The sequence below is a fragment of the Lytechinus pictus genome, chromosome 5 (genome assembly GCF_037042905.1).
Source record: "Lytechinus pictus isolate F3 Inbred chromosome 5, Lp3.0, whole genome shotgun sequence".
NCBI lineage: Eukaryota > Metazoa > Echinodermata > Echinoidea > Temnopleuroida > Toxopneustidae > Lytechinus > Lytechinus pictus.
In genome coordinates this window covers 47,577,583-47,603,783 of record NC_087249.1, presented here as the reverse complement: position 1 = coordinate 47,603,783, position 26,201 = coordinate 47,577,583, and the positions used below count along the sequence as shown (strand labels likewise).

At 35.3% G+C, this 26,201-nt stretch overlaps 2 protein-coding genes across 5 annotated transcripts in view; one reads left to right on the top strand and one right to left on the bottom strand.

The window, feature by feature from the left end:
• The first annotated feature begins 211 nt into the window (after positions 1 to 211).
• Positions 212 to 23,472, top strand: LOC129261334 (TBC1 domain family member 19-like). Its single transcript, XM_054899401.2, has 8 exons — positions 212 to 286; positions 1,771 to 1,918; positions 5,642 to 5,719; positions 9,702 to 9,811; positions 12,736 to 12,827; positions 13,343 to 13,458; positions 15,967 to 16,122; positions 18,692 to 23,472. Exons 3-7 carry the CDS (start codon positions 5,644 to 5,646, stop codon positions 16,101 to 16,103), a joined length of 531 nt encoding a protein of 176 aa, XP_054755376.2. The 5' UTR covers positions 212 to 286; positions 1,771 to 1,918; positions 5,642 to 5,643; the 3' UTR covers positions 16,104 to 16,122; positions 18,692 to 23,472.
• Positions 16,616 to 26,201, bottom strand: part of LOC129261169 (uncharacterized) — a 37,710-nt gene continuing 28,124 nt past the window's right edge. For 2 of the 4 annotated variants that reach the window (XM_054899228.2, XM_054899229.2), the window contains exons 15-18: positions 25,330 to 25,437; positions 22,567 to 22,623; positions 20,888 to 20,977; positions 16,616 to 19,367 (exon numbers count right to left, since the gene is read on the bottom strand). In XM_054899228.2, coding sequence (XP_054755203.2) covers positions 19,227 to 19,367; positions 20,888 to 20,977; positions 22,567 to 22,623; positions 25,330 to 25,437 — 396 coding nt within the window. In that variant the 3' untranslated portion in view covers positions 16,616 to 19,226. Of the gene's footprint in view, positions 19,368 to 20,682; positions 20,978 to 22,566; positions 22,624 to 25,329; positions 25,438 to 26,201 lie in introns of those variants that run through there. The other 2 variants (XM_064099109.1, XM_064099110.1) reach the window with 2 other exon arrangements.

The following is a 26,201-nucleotide window of genomic DNA, read 5'->3' as shown; positions in this document are numbered from 1 at the left end:
CTTGCAGTTTTATGAATGTGGGGCCTAGAGATCATTGCTTACATGTACCGGTATGTAAAACCTTTCTTATTTTTAATTGAACATTAGTATTATCTCTTTCTCTCTCTCTCTGAAGCTGTAAATTTGATTAATACTTTTATGTATACCTGACTCTCTCTCACACACACACTCTCTCTCTCCATCTCTCTCTTTCTTTATCTCTTATATACAGGACAAGCTTTTCTATGATCAACTGAAGCACTATGTATTCCAGCATGATCTCCTTGTTGATAATCTCTACTATAAAGTAAGAAAATAGAAACACAGTACTGGACTGTACTGCATTGTATTGGATTGTATTTTTTTATTATATCTATTTTCTGGCAGTTTTAAACAAAAATTAACTGATAATAGTGATAATAAAAGTAATAATATGGATAGTAATAATAATACCAGCAACAACGATGTAAATAATAAATAGTAGTAATAATAATAGTAATAATGATGATAATAAGGTAATAATGATATAATAATGACAATGATAATATCAATAAAAGTTATAATAATAATAATAACAGTTCTTGTATAGCACATATCACTTTGTGATATAGCGTCCCTTTGCTATCACTGTTTCAAAGTCAGAAGACCAATCCAATTGGCTGCTCGCTATGCCCCACTTTGTATTTACAGTTACAAAGAAAATATCACTAAAACGACAGTTGTATTTTCCTACATTTCACATTTAAAAAAAAAATTTTGGTGTAAAATACTTTGAAAAATGAATTCATACTGCTTAATTTTGATTTTCCAAAAAGGTTATCATATGGAAAATCATTGCAATGCCAACAATTATTTCCATAATTTTATAAGCAAAATTTGCTATACATTTATTTTAATATTTGGTATAGTAATTGAATGTGTATTTTATTTAGTTTTATTTTAACATGAAAATAAAATAATTCAAAGATATATGATTATAATTCATAAACATTTAACATTGATGCCATGGTTTATACAGGTTTCTATTAATGTATCAAATATATTTTGAATAGACATCAAGAAAGTTGTGTTTTTTTAATTCAGAATATACCCTCATTCAGTCATACCACATCTTGTGTATGTTTCACAAAGTTGATTGTAAGTTACAGATAACTTTTCAAGCAATTGGGGACCACTTTTGTGCTAAATCAGATTCGTTAACTTGCATTCCTGGTCATCAACTTCATACATTGAATTGTGGGGCCCGTTTTACAAAGAGTTGCGATTGATCCGATCAATCGCAACGATGGAAAGCCAGCAAAGTCAACATATGAAATGCATATTAGTTCAAAAATCTAGATATGAATGTATATCCATAAAGTCATTGATCTCTTGACAGTTCTGTGTGTTCTCCTTTGTTTACAAAGGACAATTTGCAAATTTCCTGTATAAAAAATTATGAAACTGATGGATTTCCATAGAGTTATGATTGATTGGATCAATCGTAACTCTTTGTAAGACGGGGCCCTTATCTGTTGAGATTGAAATTCTTGTTATCAAGAATTTGAATGCAAAGTCTGTTATTTTGCAAAGTTGTATTAGAATTATAGCAAATTTTGAACAGCTATGCTTAATGTATTGAAGATTAGAAATTAGAAATTAAACTTTGTTGTTTCGAATTTCAAACACTTATTCAAACAGGTTAACAACTACTCTAAGGTTCATAATAAATAATGTTGTATAATAATTGGGTGTCTGAATGAGCATATGAAAGGCTTACAACTACAGTCGCCCTGTTCTTTCTTTATTTAGGATGTAAAACTAACAGCGACCAACGATGATCAATACTTCGTCTTTGAGGACTTTCTTTATCAAGTCCTCCTTATCTTCTCAAGAGATACCAGTGTCCTCAAGCACTTTGGGAAGAGCTCCGCGACACCAGCAAAATCATACATTAGAGGTAATCACTGTTCCTGTAAAATCATTGTCAAATTGGCAATGTGTGTTTGCAAATGGATTTTCTCCTAGTAAAAGGCTGTTTAGGGGAGCACAATGTCAATGCAACATCCTCGGGGCAACATCAAATCTACACCCATTTAAAATGACATTACAAATTTGTTTCCAGTCAAATCAAAATCTCAACATAACACAAAGTATTCCTTTATGAAAAGCATGTGCTGGTCACTTCTTATGCTCTCTTCTTGGGCCAGAGTAGTTTGTGCCTTGAATAAAAAACAATACTCTTTGGAATTTTATTTATCATTAGTGTTTACAATAAGTATTTCAAAATGCTTATTAAACACACTCTTTTTTATATATGTATGGATTAGACTTGTATATTTGTGCAACACTGTGAAAGAAATTCATGCAGGAGAAGATTACCAATTTTAAAAAGTTGGATAATGGATATGTGGTATTATGAAAAGCACCTTTGGAAATGAGAACATGGTATTGGTAACTGATATTTTCTGGGAAAGTCAAAGACTGTTTTGTGATTAAAAGCAACTAATTCCTGTTTTTAATCTTTTGTCAATTGCAAAAGTTCAGAAGAACTCCATGCTGTATTTTATCTGTTTTAGTACCTGCCTTTGTCAATATAAAGATATATAAATATATTTCTATTTATCCCACAGCACTTTATTTGGTCTGATTGGACTTTTTTTTTCTCAAAATAGATGTGGTCAGAACACCAAAACTGACACAAGGGGTCAACTCTATCACTTTCACTTTAATTTTACACAACTTCAATACAATTCAAACCAACGGCAATTGATGGCCTGTATTCTGAAGTCTGGTCTCAAGTTGTGGTTTAACTATGGATAGCCAATCGTGACACAAATCTCTTACAGTAGAGGTGCAAATTATCACCTCATTTGACACTGAAATATAATTCATGATTGTCTGAGAATAAAGAAGTTGACACTTTGTCTCCACAAGTAAGCATGAGGAAAGACCCAATAGACATTAGAATCCTACAATGAAAATAGCTTTTTAAAACATTTTTGGCTTCCCATAATTTTAGCAAAGAATTAGACCATGATCAAAGGTAACTGGACTTCAGAGTAAGGGCTGATGTCTACAAATCCTCCACAGCTAGGCAATGTCAATTTGAAACCAAAAGAACAGGGCATAACTTGTCACCATGACGCTTCAAACATTTGCAACAGTTACTGTTGATTGAACTGAAACCCAGTTTAAAAGAAAAAGAAACAATATAGCACAGGATATTCCAAAGACTCCCCAGAGACTTGCATGGTTCGGTAAAAAAATGGTAGGCTACATGTACATCCAATTTCCAATATCTAAAGCATTCATGGGAAAATGTAAACTGATCTTGACATATAGTGGCTCTAGGCAGATGCCATACATTACTTTCCATACATTAGGAAAGTGATTCTTTCCAGTTGTATCTATTCCATTTTTGTTTTTGAAGTAACCAAATATGTCAAGTGCCTAAACTTAAAAGAAAGAAAAAATGTTAGGTGCTATATGTTACAATGTCAAAATTGCAGAGAGAATAGTGTTACAGTGTATGTATCGTGAACTGTGTTAGCTATATCATTACTTTGATTCTATTTTGTAACTCAGATGTAATTTGGTTCAGGTACATGTATGTAACTAACTGTTGTAGGTATATCAACAAGAATAATTGATGATGGATCTTGAGAGAGGGTCTATGTCATGTGTTTGAAAAACTCACTTTTGTATTGTATTCAATATATTTATTTTTTATTTCAAAATCCTGATATGTAGCAATGTTAAATGAAAAAAAAAGAATATTGTACAATAGGCCTAACTAATTTCAGTTTTAGTTAAAAAGAATACTTCTAATAATAATTCTCTCTCCTAATTTTGTCATTTAAGTGAACACACAAATGTTTTGCAGCAATTAAATAAAAGATTTGTTTTATGATTATTGCATTTATTGCTCTACGACATTTAATTGGGCGTCATTTCCCCCTCAGTTTACTATTTGAGGTTACTTGACATTTATCGCAACTATCTTTTTCAAATATACTGTCACAGCCTTAATCAATTTGGCAAAGATTTTTTTCTCACCACATGTACATCAGAATATCCCCCCCCCCCCCATTATTCAGTGAAAATTGGTCTTATCAAAATACATGTTATGCGTTTCCTGATATGCTGTACACACTAAAAACCAGTTGACAGGCATGAGCTGAATAGAAAATATATTAGTACAAGGTCTATATAAACATGATGGTTAGCATTGCATTCATAATGAGAATTGACATCTGCAATATGTGCCTTGTTTTAGAATAATGGTCATTTAATGACATTGTTCATTGTTTGCATGCTAATATGTGAATGAAGGTAGATTGAACAAATTAGCACGCAAAGTTCATCTTCAGTCAGTACTTATCAAGGAGACATGTAGGGGAAGGCGGGGTAAGTTGAGCATTGTGGTGGTGTCATGCATTGATGACCCATTATATAACCCCTAACCCCACCACATTGTTTTCAACTTTGAAACAAAAAGTACTTTTTTAGAGGGAAAAATACAAATTTCAGCCAAAAAAAGTATTAAAAAAAGGGTGTGAAATAGATCAGTGCTTTTTACCCACACACATCTTTAAATATAATAAAGAAATACGAACAATATTGTTAGTCCAGGTATGGATTCTCATTCTTGTCAGTCTTTTACATGATGGATGCATAAGAAATGTGTGGATGTGAAAATATCGCATTAAGTTCGGACTGGGGTAATTTGTGCCAGCGAACATGGGGCAAGTTGAGCCATGGTAATTCTTATGGTAATGTATAATAAATAGAAAAACAACCTTAAAATGCCATTGATATGCAAGCAGAACGGAGCAAATTCACATGACAGTTCTTTTACTTTTAGAGGATGTTAGTATTTATAGATAATTAGCAAGTGAAAAGACTTTGAATTAAAAATTGACATGCCGGTTCTTCCCACGTACATTTTGTACATAGCTTTTGTGGCTCAACTTACCCCAGAAGGTGGCCCAACTTACCCCACAGATGGGGCAAGTTGAGCCATTTGACATCATTTTTTTTTCAAAGGTCACAATGACTTACAGTGTGGGGGTAGAAAATTATATATCTAGGTGAAAAATATTTCCCAGGAATCAAATTTAAAGGCAAGGTACTTCATACTACAATATTATTAGTCATATCAATTCTAACATGCAAAATGCAAAAAGTGTCACAACTTACCCCGCCTTCCCCTACCCATTTGCTCAGATTATAGTAAAGAAAAGAAATACATGTATGAAGGAGAGAAAAATGAAGAAATTGTTGATTGATAAGGTGCAAGGAATGCTAGAGGAAAAACATTCCCCAAATCCATGAAACTCTGCTCATTGTTTGCATGCTAATGTGGAAATATGTGAATGAAAAAATAGACTTGGGAAATGAGCATGCGAACTTGATCTTCGATCAGTAGTTACAACGGAGACACTCACCCATTTCCTCGGATGGTTAAAGAAAAGATAAATAAAGGAGGGCAAAAAGTTATCAATGAATTGCAAATAATTCAGAAAAATAATTCATGAAAACATGATTTTTTTTTTGCTAAAATGCTTCAAAATTTCTAATAAAGATGTAGGCCTACACTATTTGAATCCATACTAAGATAATTTTTTTAATGCATATTTTGTTTTGTTATCTGACCCCCCCCTCCCCTCTTTTTTTACAGGAATGCTGGGTGTTGATGAGTTTGCTGTTGTGTATCCACCGAATGGAGTTATCCCTTTCCATGGATTTGCCATGTTTGGTAAGCTTTAGACCTTCCAATCAGCCTAACTCTGGCTGAGTTTTGGCTAGAATTAAAGATGAATACTATTTGTTGTAACGTTCTAAAAATGAGCTCGAACAGAATCCAATAAAATGTCCACCCAAGTGTTTGTATGTATGAATAAAAAATATGTGCCAGCTGGCTCTTGAAAAAAATTGTAATTGCTGAAAAATGAGCAAAACAAACACAGAATTCCATAAAATGTCTGAGGTTTTTTTTTCCAGGCAATATAGTTTATTATCACCCGTATCAGACATCTGAGCTGGTCATTTACAAAACCGTATTTCCCTGTATTTTATTATTATCAGGAAGGGATAGGTATATTGTTTGTATTTTCCTCAGTCTCAATGTGCGTATTGACTTTGCATGCAGAGACGACGCAAAATATACCTTTGTATTTTCCCTGGTCTGACATCCGGGCCTTTGAGGATGCGAATGAAGTGATACGCTTCATAATGTTCCGCGCACCAATGATCTACGTCATAATAAAGACAACGCTGGATCTGGGCGCTTGCAAGTACGTCATAATGGTAAAGTGCAGAGCCTATACACTGATATTATCATGACACAACAGAACTCTATTCTTAAAAGATATCGCTGTTATCATGATTTTTGCTCTAGATATCTGATTTGGATGATAATAAAAATATTGACTGCCCTTCTTTCGGGGAACATCAAATATATTGCACTTAAAAGACCCATATTGCCCTCGTCTAAAGACTCGGGCCAATATGATTCTTTTGCTGGCAATATATTTGATGTTCCCCTCAAGACCAGTCAATATTATATAAGTAACACAGTGGCGATCATTATCTCCAGAGTTCAGATGACCTGGGCCTGTCTTTCAAAGAGTTGCAATTGATCTGTTGCATCAACATTCAAAATGGGTGTTTGCTCAACATATTTTCTAGTTTAATATGCTATTAATTCATACATTCATTGTTTTTTTGTTTAATTTCAGTGCACTTATCTTTGTGTAAAAAGGACATTGTGCAAATGTTTTGTAGAAAAAGTTATGACATCGATGGATTTCCATACCGTTGTGGTGATTGGATCACTTGGTACGTTTGCTCAGTAGGCTTATTCAAATCTCTCCATTTGTCACAGTAAGGAATGATGTGGGTTCAGAATGGAATTTTCTAGATGTTTTTCATGTGATTGTTATCAAAGTTTCAAGTGGATACACCCTTGAGTAATCCCTTTGATACAAGAAAGGGAAATTCCCTTGGAAGAAATTGAAGATGAATCAGGCATCAAGTAACATGTTGAAGATACTGTGAACATCCATTTTATAGGTTTCATCATGACTTAGATATGCCTATATAAATCAGTTATTTTCAATTGCCATTTAACTCTTGCATGAGATAAACAAATATTGTGGCCCTTGTGTTATGTGATTGTAATCCTACTATGAGTGGCAATAACAAATTGATTTCAATGTGGTTTGATCCACGCCATGGGTTACGTCTTTTGGAAGATGGTGTAACATATCGGTCCCAGATGTAAATAATCATTCCTATCTTTGTTGATACACGTTTGTTCAAAACAGAAGCCTTATCACACACACATTAGTTTTTAGTTGTTGTCTATGATATATTTAAATTGTTTCTCCATTTGCAAGATATATATGCACATTGGTTTTTTTTTCATATGAATTCCAAGCCTTGTCAGTGAATTTAGTTGTGATGGCATGTAGCTTATTAGCCATAATATGTCCCATAGGAAGAGTACATGAACTGATTAGTCAAGATTAATACATCAATGATAGAATGGATAATGAAAAGTTTTCTGATCTTTTCTTCAAGCAAAAACTAAAGCATAACCGATGGATTTTATGTAAGCAATGTAAGCATTTTGAATCAACTGCCTTGCCAAAACCAGCACTGTCCTAGTTTATCCTAGGTTATCAACTTTAACGAGGATGTTGAGTATGGACCTTACTTGTGATGCGTTTCCATGGCAACTAGATGATAACACCCTAAATCAAGTGTCGGCTAGATTTACATATTCTGCAGTGGAAATCATAACACTGTAATTCATCCAGCTCATAAGGCATTCACCATAAAAAGGATATTATTGAGCCGTGCTTAGAGATTTATGAAGAGATGCTGACTTTATGAGCAGTATGAATCACATTGATGGATCTTGATCCTAATGAAGATGCGACTCTAGACATGTCTTTCACCATGATTCAGCTTAAATAGACCCTTTTCTATAATTTTTAACCAATCTTAAGGAAGGTATACACCCGGGGGGGGGGGGGGCAGTCAAATGTATTGCTGTACACATGCTTGACAAAATTATTTCCAAACACCCCCTAAACAAGTTTTTCTCTGTGTGCAAAATAAGCCCCATAACAAGTTTTTCGCGGGCTTTATTTACACATTTTGGCCCCTAAAGAAGTTGTCGCCAGAATATGACCCCGGGACAAAAAGCTTGGGGAGAAAACATACCCTAAACACGTTTGGCTAGTCTTAAAAAAAAAAGATTTGGACAAATAAACATACCCTAAATATGTTTGACCCCACGATTCAAAACCACACTTTTCTTTGAAAATCTGTGTTTTTTATACCCTTAATGAGTGCACGTGCGGCTTGCGTCGGAAACTGAAAAACACACCTTTAAACATGTTCGACTGCCCTCACCCCCCCTCCCCCTCCGGGGGGTATAAAGAGATGCCAGTCTTTAGGCTTTAGCCTGATATTCAGGCTTTATATTGGGGCTTTAACATGTTCTGGCTTCGTTTTCAGTCCCAGTGAGTAAAAGTGTCTGACAGCTCTGGTGGGTGTTTCATAAAGCTGTTTGTAAGTTAAGAGCGACTTTAAGAATGACTGGTGATCCTTTCTTGTGGTAAATGATATGCACCATTCAATGTTCATTGGAGATAAGAAAGTAAGAAAGGTTCACCAGTCGTTCTTAAAGTCGCTTTTAACTTACGAACAGCTTTATGAAAACCCTCCTGGGTATACAAGTTTTTGTGTGTTATTCTTTACATCATTTATCCGAGTAACTTCAGTATGATGAGAATAGGAGGAAGGGAGGGGTGTGAAAGAATGAAATGAGGGGAGCGGATTTGGAGAGGGGTGGGGGAAGATAAAAGAAAGATAAAAAACACACAGACTAATTTACATAAATTTAAATAAAGGGGTAGAGATCGAGGCAGGGATATTGAGACATGGGGAGAAATTAAGAGAACTAGAGAGAGAAGAATGAGAGAGTTAGGGGGGCTGGAATTAAAGATTGAGTTCGAGAAAGAATTCTGAACCTGGTGTGAGGCAAAGTAAATCACACAAATCTAGTTGAGAAAACTACATTAAACACGTAAACTTTTTATTTCTTTACTGTGATGTGTTTTATTAACCAGTTGAAGGTTAGCAGAAGAAAAAGACTTCTACTTGTAGTTAGCATTTGGTAAATGATATATAATTTCTTATTTTATTTTTTATCATGATTTCTATTCTCTGTGTTATAATAAGGTAGAAACTCATGCTAGTATTAAAGATAATACCAGCAATTGTTAAAGAGAGGGAAGGAGAGAGAGAGAGAAAGTGGAAGATATTGCAGAGGCATCGTGCATGACAGTTCTTATTCGCAAAATTAATTCAAATTTTAAACAGAAGCACCAAGTTTCTACCCCTGAAGCCTATACATGTAAAAAATGTGAGGAATTTTATCAATACTCAATCTCAAATGATTATCCACGTAAATCTGCCGTATCCCCTCTGCCCCATTTCCTGTTTAATCAATACGAATAATTCATTTGTTTCAAAGATGGAGTATGTAGGCTGACTTCGCTCCCAGATAACTTGTAAGCACTTCTCTGGGATGTCCATCATCAATCAAAACCTTTGCAGTTGTTATCATCGTTTATTAGTGAAATGTCACTTCTTATCTTGTAGTCCTTCACTCATATACATGCATGTATAAAATATCTATCTTATTTTGTTTCTCTCTTTGCCAGTGGCCCCGTTATGTTTTGTCTACGACCAGCCACCGGATCTCTACTACGTCTTCCGTGAATTCTACATGAGGCACCTGTTTCGCCTTCACACAATATCTTCACATCCTCAGGTATGATAGTGGACCACAATTTACAATACTGTAGATTCTTAAATGGAATGATTCAAACCCCCCCCCCCCCCACACACACACCTCTCCCAATATTGCCAAAGAATTAAGACTAGGTATATGTATGCAAAAGAAATTTATATAGCCTAGAAATATCTGGGTTTTTTATCTGTTCACCGATCACCTCTGGAAGGTTTATATCATGCAAACACTTACAAAGTGATTAAGACATTGGTCAAAGTATCTCTGAATGCTTTAAAAGGAATGTGTAACTTTTACCCATCTTTTACTAATTCTATTTTGAATAGATTTTGTTTAACCCTTAACGTGCCATGAACACATATCTGTGTATCCACTGGAGTGCCACGAACACATTTTTGTGCAATGGTCATACAGCTATTGTTATGCCTATTGCATTTTGAGGAGTGCATTGCATGCATGAGTGATTCCATTGTTCAATTCAGCTTATGGTCAAGAGGTTTAACATTAATGTATCAGGAGTGATTTCCGTTTTTTATAAATAAAACAATTAAATATAGACTCTGAAAAAAATGGCACTCGCTGATTACAGTGAATGGCACATTAAGAGTTAAGGAATTAACTTGTTAGGTAGCAACTTAATGACCAACACCAGGTTTGAGTGTGTCAGATTTAAACCTGGGTCATGACGTACTTAGTAAGATGTTCTTCCTGCTCCTCAACTCCGTCTTTAGAGTTGTGTAAAATTCCTTATAAATTGCTTTCAAGTTTGATACACACAGATTTGTTTTTTAACAAATGAGAAATTTAGGGGAAAAGGCCCTGTACAGAAAATGTATTTTACCACTGGAAATACTAAGTCATGACCTTAGCTGTCTTTCTGTACTCCGTAGCAATCAAGGATTGACCTATTAGAAGCCATCCATCTGAATTAGGGGATTAAGGGGCAATGGTAGAGATTAGCTTAATCACCCCAAATGACTTTGACCTTTAGACATTAATCTTAAAGCCTTTATACCAATCATTGTTTGTAATCCGAGGTGTCTGTTTGAGAAATGCAGATGCAAATCTAAAGCAGATGTTTTTTTGTTTTTTTTTATAATCAATAAATACCTACATGTATGAACTTGGTAACTACATGTATTTGTACACTAATCTACTACCATTTCCGCAGCGTAACTTGTCAGTATTGTCAACTTTTGGACATTTGCCCTCGAAAAAGATGTCGGGATCCATAACAGATCATGCTTTCTAAGTCAGTAGATACATGTACTATTCAAATAAGGGAAACCATAGAGCCTCTGATCTTTCTCTGTTATCTATTTATATAAAAAACGTCTATATAGATACATGTACATGATTAAATTTGGCACTATCAGTTTTCTAAATGCCTTTCCTAACATGTAGGTGTACTAATATTGATTTTTTTTTATAAATAAAAGATTGGGAGAAAGCCAAGTCGAAACTGATATTGTACGTGGAGTCCTGCAATATACAAATAGCGAATAGGCATGAGTGCGATGGTGCGAGATTTTGCATGAGGTGAAAGAAAGATGCTCTATTCAACGAGGCGTTGGGTTAGCCGAGTTGAATAGAGCATCTCTTTCTTTCACCAAATGCAAAATCTTGCACCATTGCACGAATAAGAATATTTGCTATTTGTGTTTTACAACGCCTCGGAAGTTAGCGAAAATATGAAAAAACAAGAGTTTTTCCCTGCAGTAATCTATGAAAAGGGAGCAAAAAAATTGAAAGCGAAAAGCAAAATCCCACAAGCGCACATGACCTTGGGCAGCAATGCGCATTGAGCCAGCAGGCTTATACGCGTATCGCACCTTCATTTTACTGAGCGCAATGAATTAAATCGTATTGTGACGTCACCTCCTAAAGCCGTGCAACGGTACATTTTGGACGGTACATTTTGGATGGTACGTCTTGTGTGCAACGGTACGAATGTTTGACATTCAGCCTCCCATTTGCTCGCGTACAACAAGCTAAGTAGGCGTTGTACAATATCGATTGACTGTTACTCCAACCATTTAGTTGTTTGTTTCAATTTTCAGTGATGGAGGTATTCTCTCCTTGTTTTTGTTTAAAAGAAAGAGAGAAAGCATTGTTTAGTTGCTTATTCGAAAATGCAGTATACATGTACATGTATATTCCCCTGGCTTTAGCTCAAGCTGCAATTTCCCACACTTTGTTCCATTAAAGGAATTGATCCTGTCAGGTACCTATTTACATATACCTCACCTGGGTTGAATGCACCACAATGTGGGGAACTTTCTTGCTGAAGGAAATTACCCGGGGGGGGGGGGGGCAGTAAAATGCATTGCTGTACACATGCGTGACCCAAAAACGTGTTTAAAGGGGTGTATTTCAGTTTTGGACTAGGGCCACGCGTGCACTCGTTAAGGGTATCAAAAACACTGATTTTCAAGAAAAAGGGTGGTTTTGAAAAACTGGTCAATTGTCAATCGCGAGGTCAAACGTATTTAGGGTATGTTTTTTTTCAAAGCTTTTTTTTCAACAACTAGCCAAATGTGTTTAGGCTATGTTTTTTTTCCCTGGGGTCATATTCTGGCAACAACTTGTTTAGGGGCCAAAATGTGTTTAAAAAAAAAAACATGCCCGCAAAAAACTTGTTTAGAGGGTTATTTTGTACACAGAGAAAAAAACTCATTTAGGGGGTGTTTGGAAATAATTTGGTCAATTTGGTACAGCAATGCATTTTACTTGGATTGGATTGTTATTCCTTTTGTCAACTCCAGAAGTAGCTAATAATGTCCTTGAGTAGTAGTATCATCTTGCAATGTGTACATGAAGGCCCCTTTTTGATGATTTTATTTGATATTAAAGTTAATTCAGTGATATTCCTTTAGATACATGTAATCAGCTAACTATCCGGTAGAGGGAGCTATAACACTGTTCTCCGTCCTCTCTCTCCCCAGGGTATCTTATCTCTGTGTATCCTGTTTGAGAGTTTACTGCAAACCATCCAGCCGCAACTCTTCTTTCATCTGAAGCAGATCAATGCTCAGCCGTAAGTATATCAAAATTGTAAAGATTTTATTATTATGTGGAGTGTTGTGGCCCAGTGGATTAGTCTTCTGACTTTGAAACAGAGGGTCGTGGGTTTGAATCCCAGCCATGGCGTAATTTCCTTCAGCAAGAAATTTATCCACATTGTGCTGCTCTCAACCCAGGTGAGATTGGTACATGTACCTGGCAGGATTCCCAGAAATGCCACCACGCCGTAATAAAAGGCTGCGGGGCTAAAGCCAGGGTAATAATATTCAAGTCCTTTGGAAGCGCAAAGGGACGTTATGACATAATGTGATATGCACTACACAAGAACTGTATTAATAAACATACATGTAAATAGATGAAATTGCCAATTATACTTCTCATACATGTAGCTTCCAAAACTAATATCACATTTGCATTATTATCATGATTATACCTTATACATGTATTTCAAATTTATATATGTAATTGCTTTTGTAATGTTTGTTAACTGTTGATTTTATTTCATATTTTTCCGTGATCGTATTGTAGATTGAAGATTGCTTTTAAGTGGATGATGAGGGCATTCTCTGGTTATTTGGCCAGCGATCAGCTTCTTCTCCTTTGGGATCGGATCCTTGCCTATGATAGCACAGAACTCCTTGCAGGTAGGATGTGGGTATCTTATATTATATTGACTGGCCTTGAGGGAGATTTATTTGTGACCACCCACCCCAAACCAACAATACATGTAAGTCCCAGGAAAAGTTCTCTTTAAATTGCCAAAATTTGGTCTTAAAAAAGCAAAGGTAACAACTTAGCTTATCTGAAAGTGTGACTCTTCTTCTTCATACTGTCAAAATTTCATGTTGTAAAGTTGAATGGAAAACAAGATACAAGAATTTCTTTGATGTAAGTTTTTTTTGCAGACTGGTTGGAATTTAAAAAAAGGGAGTTCACAGTGTGCACATCTCGTTCTTGAGCGAACCCAGAACTTCAAACGTTGTTTTCTCCATATTTTTTAGAAACTCGCTTAGTTTCTTCTGCGTTCAATCAGTTGATTAAAGGTCAAGTCCTCCTCCGAAAATTTGTTTTGAATCAACAAAGAAAAATCAGACAAGCATAATGCTGAAAATTTCATCAAAATCGGATGTAAAAGAAAGTTGTGATTTTGAAATTTTGCTTATTTTTCACAAAATAGTTACATGTATATGCACAATTTACCCACATGCATATGAGAGAATCGATGATGTACATTTACACTATTTCTTTTGTTTTTATTGTTTGAATTATACAATATTTCAATTCTTACAGATTTGACAATAAGGACCAACTTGACTGAACCATATAATGTTAAGCAATGGTAACTCCACATGTTCAGTGAGAAATAAAACTTTGTTTCACAGGACAATGAGGAGAAAATTAAAATATTTCATATTTCAAATAATAAAACACAAAAGAAAAAGTGAGTGAGTGATGTCATCAGTTCCCTTGTTTGCATACCGACCAGGATGTGCATATACATATAACTACATGTATTATGTGAAATTAAGCAAAACTTAAAAATGTCATAACTTTCTTATTTTACATCCGATTTTGATGAAATTTTCATTGTTATGCTCGTTGGATTTTTGTCTCACCTGCATAGCAGAGTGAGACTATAGGCGCCGCTTTTCCGACGGCGACGGCGGCGGCGGCGTCAACACCAAATCTTAACCTGAGGTTAAGTTTTTGAAATGACAGCATAACTTAGAAAGTATATGGACCTAGTTCATGAAACTTGGCCATAAGGTTAATCAAGTATTACTGAACATCCTGCCTGAGTTTCATGTCACATGACCAAGGTCAAAGGTCATTTAGGGTCAATGAACTTAGACCATGTTGGGGGAATCAACATCAAAATCTTAACCTAAGGTTAAGTTTTTGAAATGTCATCATAACTTAGAAAATATATGGACCTAGTTCATGAAACTTATACATAAGGTTAATCAAGTATCACTGAACATCCTGCATGAGTTTCACATCACATGACCAAGGTCAAAGGTCATTTAGGGTCAATGAACTTTGGCCGAATTGGGGGTATCTGTTGAATTACCATCATAACTTTGAAAGTTTATGGATCTGATTCATGAAACTTGGACATAATAGTAATCAAGTATTACTGAACATCCTGTGCAAGTTTCAGGTCACATGATCAAGGTCAAAGGTCATTTAGGGTCAATGAACTTTGGCCAAATTGGGGTATTTGTTGAATTACAGCCATAAATTTGAAAGTGTGTTGGTCTAGTTCATAAAACTTGGACATAATAGTAATCAAGTATCACTGAACATCCTGTGCGAGTTTCAGGTCACATGATCAAGGTCAAAGGTCATGTAAGGTCAAAGAACTTTGGCCACGTTGGGGGTATTTGTTGAATTGCCATCATATCTCTATACATGTAAGTGTATTGGTCTAGTTCATAAAACGTGGAAATAAGAGTAACCAAGTATCACTGAACATCTTGTGCGAGTTATAGTAGTTTTCAAAATCAGCACTGCTGCTATATTGAATCGCGTGATGCAGGTGAGACGGCCAGAGGCATTCCACTTGTTCTCTTTTTTAATCAAAGCAACTTTTCGTTGGGGTGGACTTGTCCTTTGACATTGACAAGTTATATATCATTTAAAAGGATATGATGTGTTTCTTTTCTAACTCAAAATTCATTTTGGATGACTTATTTCTGGTTTTGGGGTGACTGGTCACATGCATGTACATGTATTGCCCCAGGTTATGACAAGAGCAATATTGGTCTAGTGAGGGGAATATGTGTGGTACGTGTAGGCCTACATGTATCTCCTGGAACTTAATACCAGTCAATATCATTATTATTACCTGTAGCTATAAGGTGAATAAATGCAGTGTATAATAATAATGTATTCAAATAGTCACTTCTCCTTTTATTTCGCAGTAATTTTTTTTTTACGTGACTGAAAAAATTCCAGAATTTGTAGTAAATTTATGCATGAAAATTGGATGCAGATACATGTATATTGCACCCCAAAATGCTTAGAATTCAGGCATGAACACTTGACCTGCTATGGTCTACCTCCTTGGAACAGGTTTGTAGATATTTATCCAAATGTGAAGTTGATGATATTCATTTACATGTATATGTCATTTGATTTCCCCTATGTAGTTCTCGCTGTGGCCGTCTTCTGCTTTCGGCGGACCAACTTGATGGAAGCGTCGACCTTAGCCTCGGCTGAAGCCATCCTTGCCGATATCACGACCATTCAGATCATACCCTTGCTTCAAATCGTCATATTTCCTTGACCTCGTAACCATGGCCATGGTAAGGCCTCGTTCATACACGTTTTGACATTTTTCATCAATATTTGATGTAGAAAAAACGAAGAATTATAATTATAGACATGAAAACTTCAAAATGTCAAAACTTCCCAATCCCACCTCCCCCAATTTCCATTTAATTTTCACCATTATTGCTCATATTACTCTTCGTTTTCTTTGTGTATTAAATTTTGAATGAACTTGTATTAAAAGTGTATCTTCGCGGGATTCAAGAAGGCGGTGTTGGACATACGTATGCACTGCGGACAGCTGCCCATTGACACAATGTTATTTGACACTCTACTCAAACGGTGCATCTGGCTTATGATTGACAGCTCCATTGAAGTTATGTTGATGATCTTGGTAATGAAGATTGTAGCGAGTACAGTACGTAACAAAACTGTCCAACAGCACCCTTTTCAGAGAGTGCACATTATACAATTAACTTAATATCTTTAATAGATACGAAATACTGCAGCACATCATCACTCACAAAATACTTTGAACAATATTTTTATTTTTCCTCTAATAGCAAGATAAGCAGTATTTGAAAAGTATTCTCAAAATCAAAATTTCTTATACAAGTACCCTGTGGTGCATTGAAGTTAGGCCCTTAAAGAATTGGTTTGTTGCCCTCATAATATTGGAAAGTTGGGTTGGCTGGTTTGTGTTCTTTTGTCTATTTCTTAATACTTTTGTTGCACTAAGAAATCCTTTGCTCAAATCTTATGCTTTCTCACATACTGTACACAACACATTTTTGAGTTTGCCCAAAAAAAAAAAATGAAAAAATATAGCAACCCTGTTTTTTGCATTTTATGGTCAGATTGGATATTTTTAGGCGTTAGACTTGTACAATTTTGTCAATTACGTAATATTTTTGTGATTTCTTTAGAAAAGAAAGATAAGGAAATTTTTTACATACATGTACATGCCCATTTTAAACAATTTCACAGTAAAAAGGATTTTGTCTAATAACTCATTAAATTCACCACATAGTTATTTCTCCTTATTTCCTTCCTGATCGATAAGTTATTTGATATGAGTTTTGAAGAAATTGTAAAATGCACTAAAATCAGCTAGCTAACAATCTTGTTGATTCCCTAGCTAGCTTTCAAAATAAAAAAAAGTTAATTCCCTTCACCAGTACATATATATTTAATATTGAATATGAATACTGTATTCGGCAAATATATATATAAATCATATAATTTGTTTTAAAACAAAATGCTGCATAGAACTGTGACAAAAACAAACGTATACACAGGTATTCAAAATATCTAGAAACATAGCAAAACATTGACATGACTTTAAATTACAAATGATATAAGGCCTATTGTTTTGCATTGGCAAGAAATTATTGCAATTCCAAAAATAAGATCTGAATAGCTATCCAATGATACACACAATTTTTAGCACAGCATTCCTACATGTAGATATTTAAGGACGTGGATGGTACATGTATCCACATCATACGCATGTATACCTTGTACCTTTCAAAGTTAAACAGTCTTTCAAATTTTAATGGTCATTATATTTAGAATGCATTACCAATTATTTTTTTTTTTTTCAACATCGACAGCTTGTGTAAGACTTTCAAAGTTTAACGGCCATTATATTTAGAATGCATTGCTGATTATTTTTTTTCAACATCTACAGCTTGTGTAAGACTGTGCAAATGTTGTTAAATAACATGGAGACCTCAGTTATGATTAGCTGCTGTGACAAGGGTCTCATTTTGATTTTATTTACTATCAGCCAATCAGATTGAAGGATTCCAGTAGCTTTTAACTCTTATCACAAATTTTGTTGTGATAGCAAGTTATATGAAACTGACCTCTGTTCCCATGGCAGTTACCGTAAATGTGAGTTCATGATTAATCAGGCTCCAGAAATACACTTTTACATTGTATATTTATACATAGATGATTTGTTTTCATTGACTTAAAAAGAAATTACTTGATGCAGTAAAAGATGGGGCCCGTCTTACATAGAGTTGCGATTGATCCGATCAATCGCAACTATGGAAAGCTAGCAAAGTCAACATATAAAATGCATGTTTTTTCAAAATTTGTCCAGATAGGAATGAATATCCATAAATTCATTGATTTCTTGACAATTTGGTGTGTTCTCGTTTGTTGACAAAGGACATTTCACAAATTTCCTGCAGAAAAAATTATGACACTGATGGATTTCCATAGTTACGATTGATTCGATCGATTGTAACTCTTTGTAAGACGGGGCCCAGCTATTACATGAACTGCCCATGCACTCGATTTGCATCAAGTATAGAAGTTGAATTCTAAGCTTTGTTGATCAAATTTCCCATCATTAACAAACATTGGAATAAACAATTCCGTCTTTTCAAACTTTGACTGGGGTTGTAAGCGCTCCTCTGTTCTCTCAAAACTGGGAAAATGTTGGGTATCTCACTTAGCACAAGGAAAGGTCACCAGTTTTTTGTAACTTACGAACAACTTTATGAAAAGTACCCCCTTGTTCATTGTAACAACGTCTAATCTTAGAAACTGATGCATCTTTTTTTTGTTCTTATTGCTTTATCCCATGCACAGGTTAGGATACTGTTGCTGCTGCGGACTACAGACGGAAAGGCATGTAAACGTCTTCAAATGGGTGTGAACCACCACCACCCATTTCCTTGCATGAGCTTGTTTGTTCACTGAAGGACTTGAAGTCTAGAAGGTCATTCTGAGTAGGACTTTCTTCTGGATCTTGTTATTCATAGCTTCACGTCCCAAGTCTCATTCGAACCATGAAGGTATTATCATGGAGTGAGAGTGTGAGTGATCAAGTTTCTACAGACGCTTGTAATTCAGATATGATTATTTGCGTCTGGGACGGACCTTTAACCTCACCATTTGAAAGACGTGAGCAGGGATTGAACCTCTGCATCAATTTGTAACTTGCCCACTCAGCGTATCATCTTATAAAAGTCTCATTTAAGTCTTGAAGGTACATGTATCATCTTGAAGTAATTCTGAGCACAACTTGTGTCCAACTCTGTTGTTGTTTTAGTTTATACGGCGCATGTCATTCAGCTATGAATATTAGCGCTACCTGATAGCCTCTTCCAAGTCTTTGAAGGTATTATCTGGATGTTATCCTGAGTTGGACCCTGTCCTTGACCTCATGCATCGTTTTCTCCATCTCCACCTTCTTGTATCTCTGCCACTCTGTCGTCTCTTCAATGTCTTTCAGGCAGGTGTCCTGGTCGGGATACGGCTCAAACTGAATTAAAGGATTCAAACGTGAGAAAGGCAAAGTTTGGCAGAGTGCATCAAAAAATTATTTCAGTGCACTTTGTCTATTAATTGTGACTCGGGAGATACTAGTTATAATCAGATTATTTTGTACATATGAACATTTGAATAATGCTTTGTGAGTTTGATCTGACTATGCAAGAAGGTGGGTAAAAGGATAATCAATCCTTTAAAGCTTGACAATCTAAACACATTCATGTGCAAAAAAAAATAATCAATTGCAATTTGGGAATGGACAGGGAACCAGTGTAGATTTTGGAGCACGGAAGTTATTGTTTTTTCCACTCCTTGGGCCCGTTGCATAAAACTTTTTACCTGAGAAAACTCGGGTCGTTTTTACCGGAGTTTTTGCCCTGTGTTGAGGTCAATGGCAGAAATCAGACTAACCTTAGTTTTTACCAGAGTTTTCTCAGGTAAAAAGTTATATGCAACAGGCCCCTTGTTTATCTTGCTGCTGAATTGAGAAAAGTTTCCAGTTTTCTGATTCAGCGTTCCGACAGACCAATACATGTAAGTAGACGTAAAAACAAACATCCAATCACACTCTGATATTGACTGTATGGTATTCAAACAGTTCTTGCTGAGTTTATCAGTTACATACAAATTGAATTACAAAATTGTATTGAACAGTTGTAGAGAAAAGGAGCATAATAGATAACATTTGCATGACAAATGTCATATCTGTTGCGCTAACAAGTGAATTTTCTCTACTCCTGTTCTGTAGAATGTTGAGAAAGTCATTGTATACATGTATGTAACTAAATGTTAAACTCAGCAAGAACTGTGGATACTGGAAATTTTGAAGTGTGGTGCATTGAAACATGCAATTACCCCTTGTACTGATTTGTGTGTGTGTGTGTCTTTCTTATCCTGTTTTGTAAAGACTTCATTGGTATATTAAAAGAAATGTAAAATTTATATAACAAGTGTACTTTCAGCTAATCAAATTGAATGATTTCAGTAGCTTTCGTTTTAAACCGTAATCGCAAATTTGTTAATATATAACAAGTTTTATGAAATAGGGTCCAGGGGCCTGTAACACGAAGGTTAGTGATTAATCACTAAATGAAAAGCCTCTCAAGATCATCATTGCACATGCATTTAACTCATTGGACTGCCTACAAACCAATTTGAATTGCTCTTTCAAATCAGCGATTAATCGCTAACCTTTGTGTTACGGGCCTCAGGTTACCTGAGATTGATAAGGGCCCCATCTTACAACGTGTTACGATTGATCCAATCAATCTCAACTGTATGGAAATCCATCCATACTGTAATTTTTTTCTACAGGATAATCTCTTTACATGTAGTTAATCTCCTTAATTAACATAGAGAATCACACTGAATCTTCACGAGAACGATAAATGTATGAATATACATGTACATCATATCTAGAAAATGTATTGAACAAATTTGCATTTTATAAGTTGACGTTGCTGGCCATCCATAGTTGTGGTCGATCGGAAGTAAGACAGGACCCAGACTTACCCTCATTTCAATCTCTGTGAACACTCTCTCATCAGCGTACTTGAGGAAGAATGATTTGCTGATCTTTATTGCTTCTGCTCCTTGGCTTACCTGGTATGCAAAAAAAAAATGTATTAGTTCCCAATTTTTCGAAATCACTGCCTGAAAGGGATTTCACAGCAGGGCAATTTAGGCAGCATATGCTGACGTACATGTACATGTACATGTACTATCCATGTGATAAGCTCTTTCTCATTTGATAATAATAATGATAAGAGTAATAATAATAATAATAATAGGCATTTATATAGCGCCATCTGTCTAGATATAATCTATTCAGAGGCACATAGTTATTATTACCCCAGCTTTAGCTCGAGCTGCCTTTCAGCGCAGTGCATTCAAGGATTTAAGTAAAATTGTGTATATGAAGGATCATTAATCTAGTAAACAAAAGGTAAATTTTGATGCCAAGTAATGGGAATAAAGAAATTAGCTTACCATAGCCTACGTATGTTAGCATACACTGGCTAAAATGTTCAGCTGTGGCGGCCCCTTTAATAATGAGTGTTACTTGATAGCAACAATTTAATTTGTGATATCAAGAAGATCAAATGATAAGATAGCTTGCCATACGTAGGTTGCCCTATGATCGCTATTTCGTCTGGCTGTAACAATCCTTTATTATTGGCCAATTGATCATTTTCAAAAGCACAGATTGTGTATACATATATCCAAAAACTTGGCTGTTGTTGGTTGAATATTGTGATCGTTCTAAAAACTGGAATTTATCTTTAATTATGTTGTTTGCAATGTTTTATGACTTGCATCTTGGGAACATTTTATGAAATACAGTAATTCTCACTCAATAATGATGTAAGTTTCCAAAATTCTTTCATCTGATTGACTCGGAGCAAATCACTGCCGAAATTCTCATAAAACGCTACCATTAGGCCGCTTATCAAAATTCTGTGCTGTCTTCTTTTCAGGAATTGTATTATACATGTAAATGCTATTTGAATCTTATCATAGCAGCTAGCTCTCCCACATTTTCATTGTCTAGTCTGTGAAGAAATGCGAAGATTGGCATTGAAAAGTTACTTGCAGGATTCCTGCAAGAAAGACAAGGGGTCAGATGAATTGCTTTTGCTAGACTTTTGATTCCATATGCATAAAAATGAGCAAGCAAATGCTCTTGCTAGTATATAGCACAAGAGATTGCTAACTGCCTGCTGGCATTTGCTTGACGATTAATCTATTTCTAAATAGCATATGCCTAAAACAAACTATTTCGCTTTTTTGTTTAAGCAATTGGTTGACACCTCATCTAGGGAAAAAATGTTAAATGAGAAAAGCAATATTTTGCACTACCAAACTTTTTCATTCGAGTCACAAACTTTTTCTGTGAGTCGTGTTCGCACCAGCATGATGTCGCTATTGTTCAAACCACTGGCAATTGCTTTCTGAAGGCAAGAAAAGGTTTTAGGCAGAACTAAATATGAAATAAAGCAATTGCTAAGGCGTGATCTTTTGCTTGGCTAGGAATTGCTTGTGCTGGCAGCGATCTTTCAAGCAATTGCTACTTTTTATGCATCTGACCCAAGATACGGCTCCCTTTAGGGAACAGTGTCTCTTCACAAGTTGCATTACACACACATTACACCCATATGAACCTTGAATAGAAAATTGAAGAGAAAACTCACCAAACTGACTTTATCACTTTTGTTGAGTTTGTATCCAGGCATTACAGTAAGAATATCCTATAAAAAGGGAGAAAAAATAGAAAACAAAATTATTAAAGGTTAATTGGGAACTTGACTCTAAGGAATTAACCCAATAGAAATAACATTTCAAGCTTTTATGGGATGTCTTGTTGAATCTTACTGAATTTATTCTTGTGTAAAATCCATTGCTATTGTTTGGTGACTTGGCAAAGAAAATCAATCAAGCAATGTGTAAAAAAAATTAATAATTGGTCGCATAGTTTGAAAGTAAGAATTTGAAAGGGATTTATTTGTTGTGCCAAGCTGAATTAACACAAGTTCTTTGATTTTCATGCAATATCAAGGTTTTTGACTGTCAGTAGTCACGTGCAAAGTAAATTTTTTTTTTGGTCCATGACATTTCACATCTAGAAATATTCATGTGAAAAAAACATTTCAAATTCATATTTATTAATTTCCACGTAATATAGTCACTCATTCCATCACTAAAACTTACACTCTTTGCTAAAATATTAGTATAATGGTGAAATTGTTTGTGAAAGACAATGACAATTTTTTTTCCATAGAATATGACCAGAGTTTACATTATATATGGTGTGTTAAGAGATATCTATGCAGCATCACTGTTTGTAAAACGCTTAGAGACACCATTCAGATGTATCATGCGCTATATCAGAGTGGAATAATATTGTTATTATTTGATTATTACTAGAATGAATATTCATGTAATTGCCACTTTATTGTACATACATCTGAAGGAATTCCCATAATGGTTTTTATCATGTACATTCTGAGTTACCAAACATTCCTTTTTATATTGTACATTTTTCCTTTATGGACAATGTGAATTTTATTATTGTTTTAATTAAATTATCAACGAAATAATATTTGTAGTTTAAATTCTATTAATTTGTCATTTCATTTTATTGTAATTTATTCATAACCACGCAATCATTGATGGAAAATTGTTGATTAGCACCCACTTTAACTACTTTCCTTTCAATATCAACCCACATTGGTCTAATCCTGCTTCGATTACAACCAGGGGGCCCGTTGCAGAAAGAGTTGCAATCAATCGCAACTCTAAAAATCATGCGCAACTTAATTTTCAACCAATCAACAGCGCGCATTTGGGACTCGAGATTGATTTTTGTACTTGGGCCTGTTGCAGTTCATATACGTACCAGGGCCCCCGTCTTACAAAGAGTTACGATTGATCCGATCAATCGCAACTATGGAAAGCCAGCAAAGTTCAACATACATTTTTTTTTCTAGATATGAATATATATCCATAAAGTCATTGATTTCTTGGCAATTTGGTGTTTTCCTTTGTTTACAAAGGACATTTTGCAAATTTCCTTTTGGAATAAATGATGACACTGATGGATTTCCATAGAGTTACAATTGATTGGATCAATCGTAACTCTTTGTAAGACAGGGCCCAGATGGTCTAATTCAAATTTAACCTATTCATTGTTTTGTCTAGTTTCAACTAACGCTACTCCCGTTTCATCTAATATCCACTTGGTCTAATACCACTTTAATAGTCTACATGTGACCAGCCACCCCAAAAACCAACACTAAGTCGCCCCAAATGGATTTTGAGATTTTGAACAAGCACATCCTAAGCTTTAAAATGATATATGATTTGTCAAAATTGATGATCAACAATAACTCACTCAAATACTTGATCAATAAGAAGAGAAAACAAAGCAAGAGCTTCAGAAAATATGGAGAAAACAAATTGAAGTTTGTGCATGAGATGTGCACACTTGGCAATTTCAATAATTTGGAAAATAAACATACCCTATATACGTTTGACCCCACGATTGACCATTGACCAGTCTTTCAAAACCACCTTTTTGTTTTGAAAATCAGTGTTTTTGATACCCTTACCGAGTGCACGTGCGGCCCGCGTCCAAAACTGAAAAAAAAAAAACGTTTCGGGGGGTCACGCCTGGTACAGCAATATATTTGACTAGCCCTTCCCCGATGATGATTTGAAACGAAAAGCTGCTTATAGGATTCCTGCAGGAAAGACTGGCTCTGACTTGGGACAATGTGCCTAAGGGTAGAGCGGGGGTTCGATTCCCAATTGGTGCCCTTTGAGAATTAGACTAAGTGAAGCAAAGACCGAAGTGCAATTAGACCAATGAGATAGTAGACCAAACGGGTTTAGCCCATGTGATATTAGACCTCATCATCTTTAACATCAACATCACCACAATCATCATTGCCATCACCAGTTGCATGAGGGGGCAGAAAGGGTTGGATATTGTGCATTATTTCTGAGAAAATTGTGAGTGAGCAATGCAAGTGGGCCAAAAACATCATTACTTTCTGTGTTCCATTCATAAAAGTGGCATGTAAAAAGTACAAAAATACATGTAATCAAAGGAAATACACCTTTGGGGGAAACTTGGTGGCAATCTCCATATTTTATTCATCCGCCCACTTTACACCAGTGATTGTCATCCTAATCATCTCCTACAAGGTCAATCTCACCATCATCAATAATGTCATCATCTCCACCAACATCATCCCCATCATCATCTCCATTATCATCAACATCGTCATCATCAACATCCCCATCATCATCGCTTTCATTGTTATCATCACCATTATCTTTATCATCATTATCTTTATCATCATCATCATCATCACCCTTATCATCATCCTCATAATCTCTGTCACTATCTCCGTCTTCATCATCACCCCCCCCCCCCCCATTGCTATACTCACAAAGATATCTCCAGCTTCTAATTCTCCAACTCTCACACAGAAAGGAGTGTCTGGATGGCTCCCATTCCTTACGCATTGGAGAATGCTTTTACTTCTGAATACAGTATCCTGCAAACAAATAAAATAAAAAGACAGTACTCAGTATTATATTCCACTACAACCCTCACTATCATTAAAGGTCAAGTCCACCCCAGGAAATTGTTGATTTCAATCGATAGAGAAAAATCAAACAAACATAACGCTGCAAATTTCATCGAAATCGGATGTAAAATAAGAAAGTTATGACATTTTTGAATTTCGCTTATTTTTCACAAAACAGTTCAATGCACAACTCAGCGATATGCAAATGAGAGAGTCGATGATGTCCATCACTCACTATTGATTTTGATTTTTATTGTTTGAATATTACAATATTTCAATTTTTACAGATTTGACAATAAGGACCAACTTAACTTAACCATTAACTGTTAAAATAATGGTAATTCCACATGTTCAGGGAGAAATAAAACTTTGTTTCACTTGACAAGGAGGAGAAAATTAGAATATTTCATATAATGAAATACAAAAGAAATAGTGAGTGGGTGACGTCATCAGTCTGCCAATTTGCATACCGACCAGGATGTGCATATAACTGTTTTGTGAAATTAAGCGAAACTTTAAAATGTCATAACTTTCTTATTTTACATCCGATTTTGATGAAATTTTCAGTGTTTTGCTTGTTGGATTTTTCTCCGTTTTTTCAAATCAACTTTTTGTTTGGGTGGACTTGTCCTTTAAATAATGCTGCTGTTTGGTTGTTATAAAGTAAACTGCATGATGAATTGTTGATCTACCAAGTATTTGCTATCCCTCATGTTAAAGGGGAATCCAGC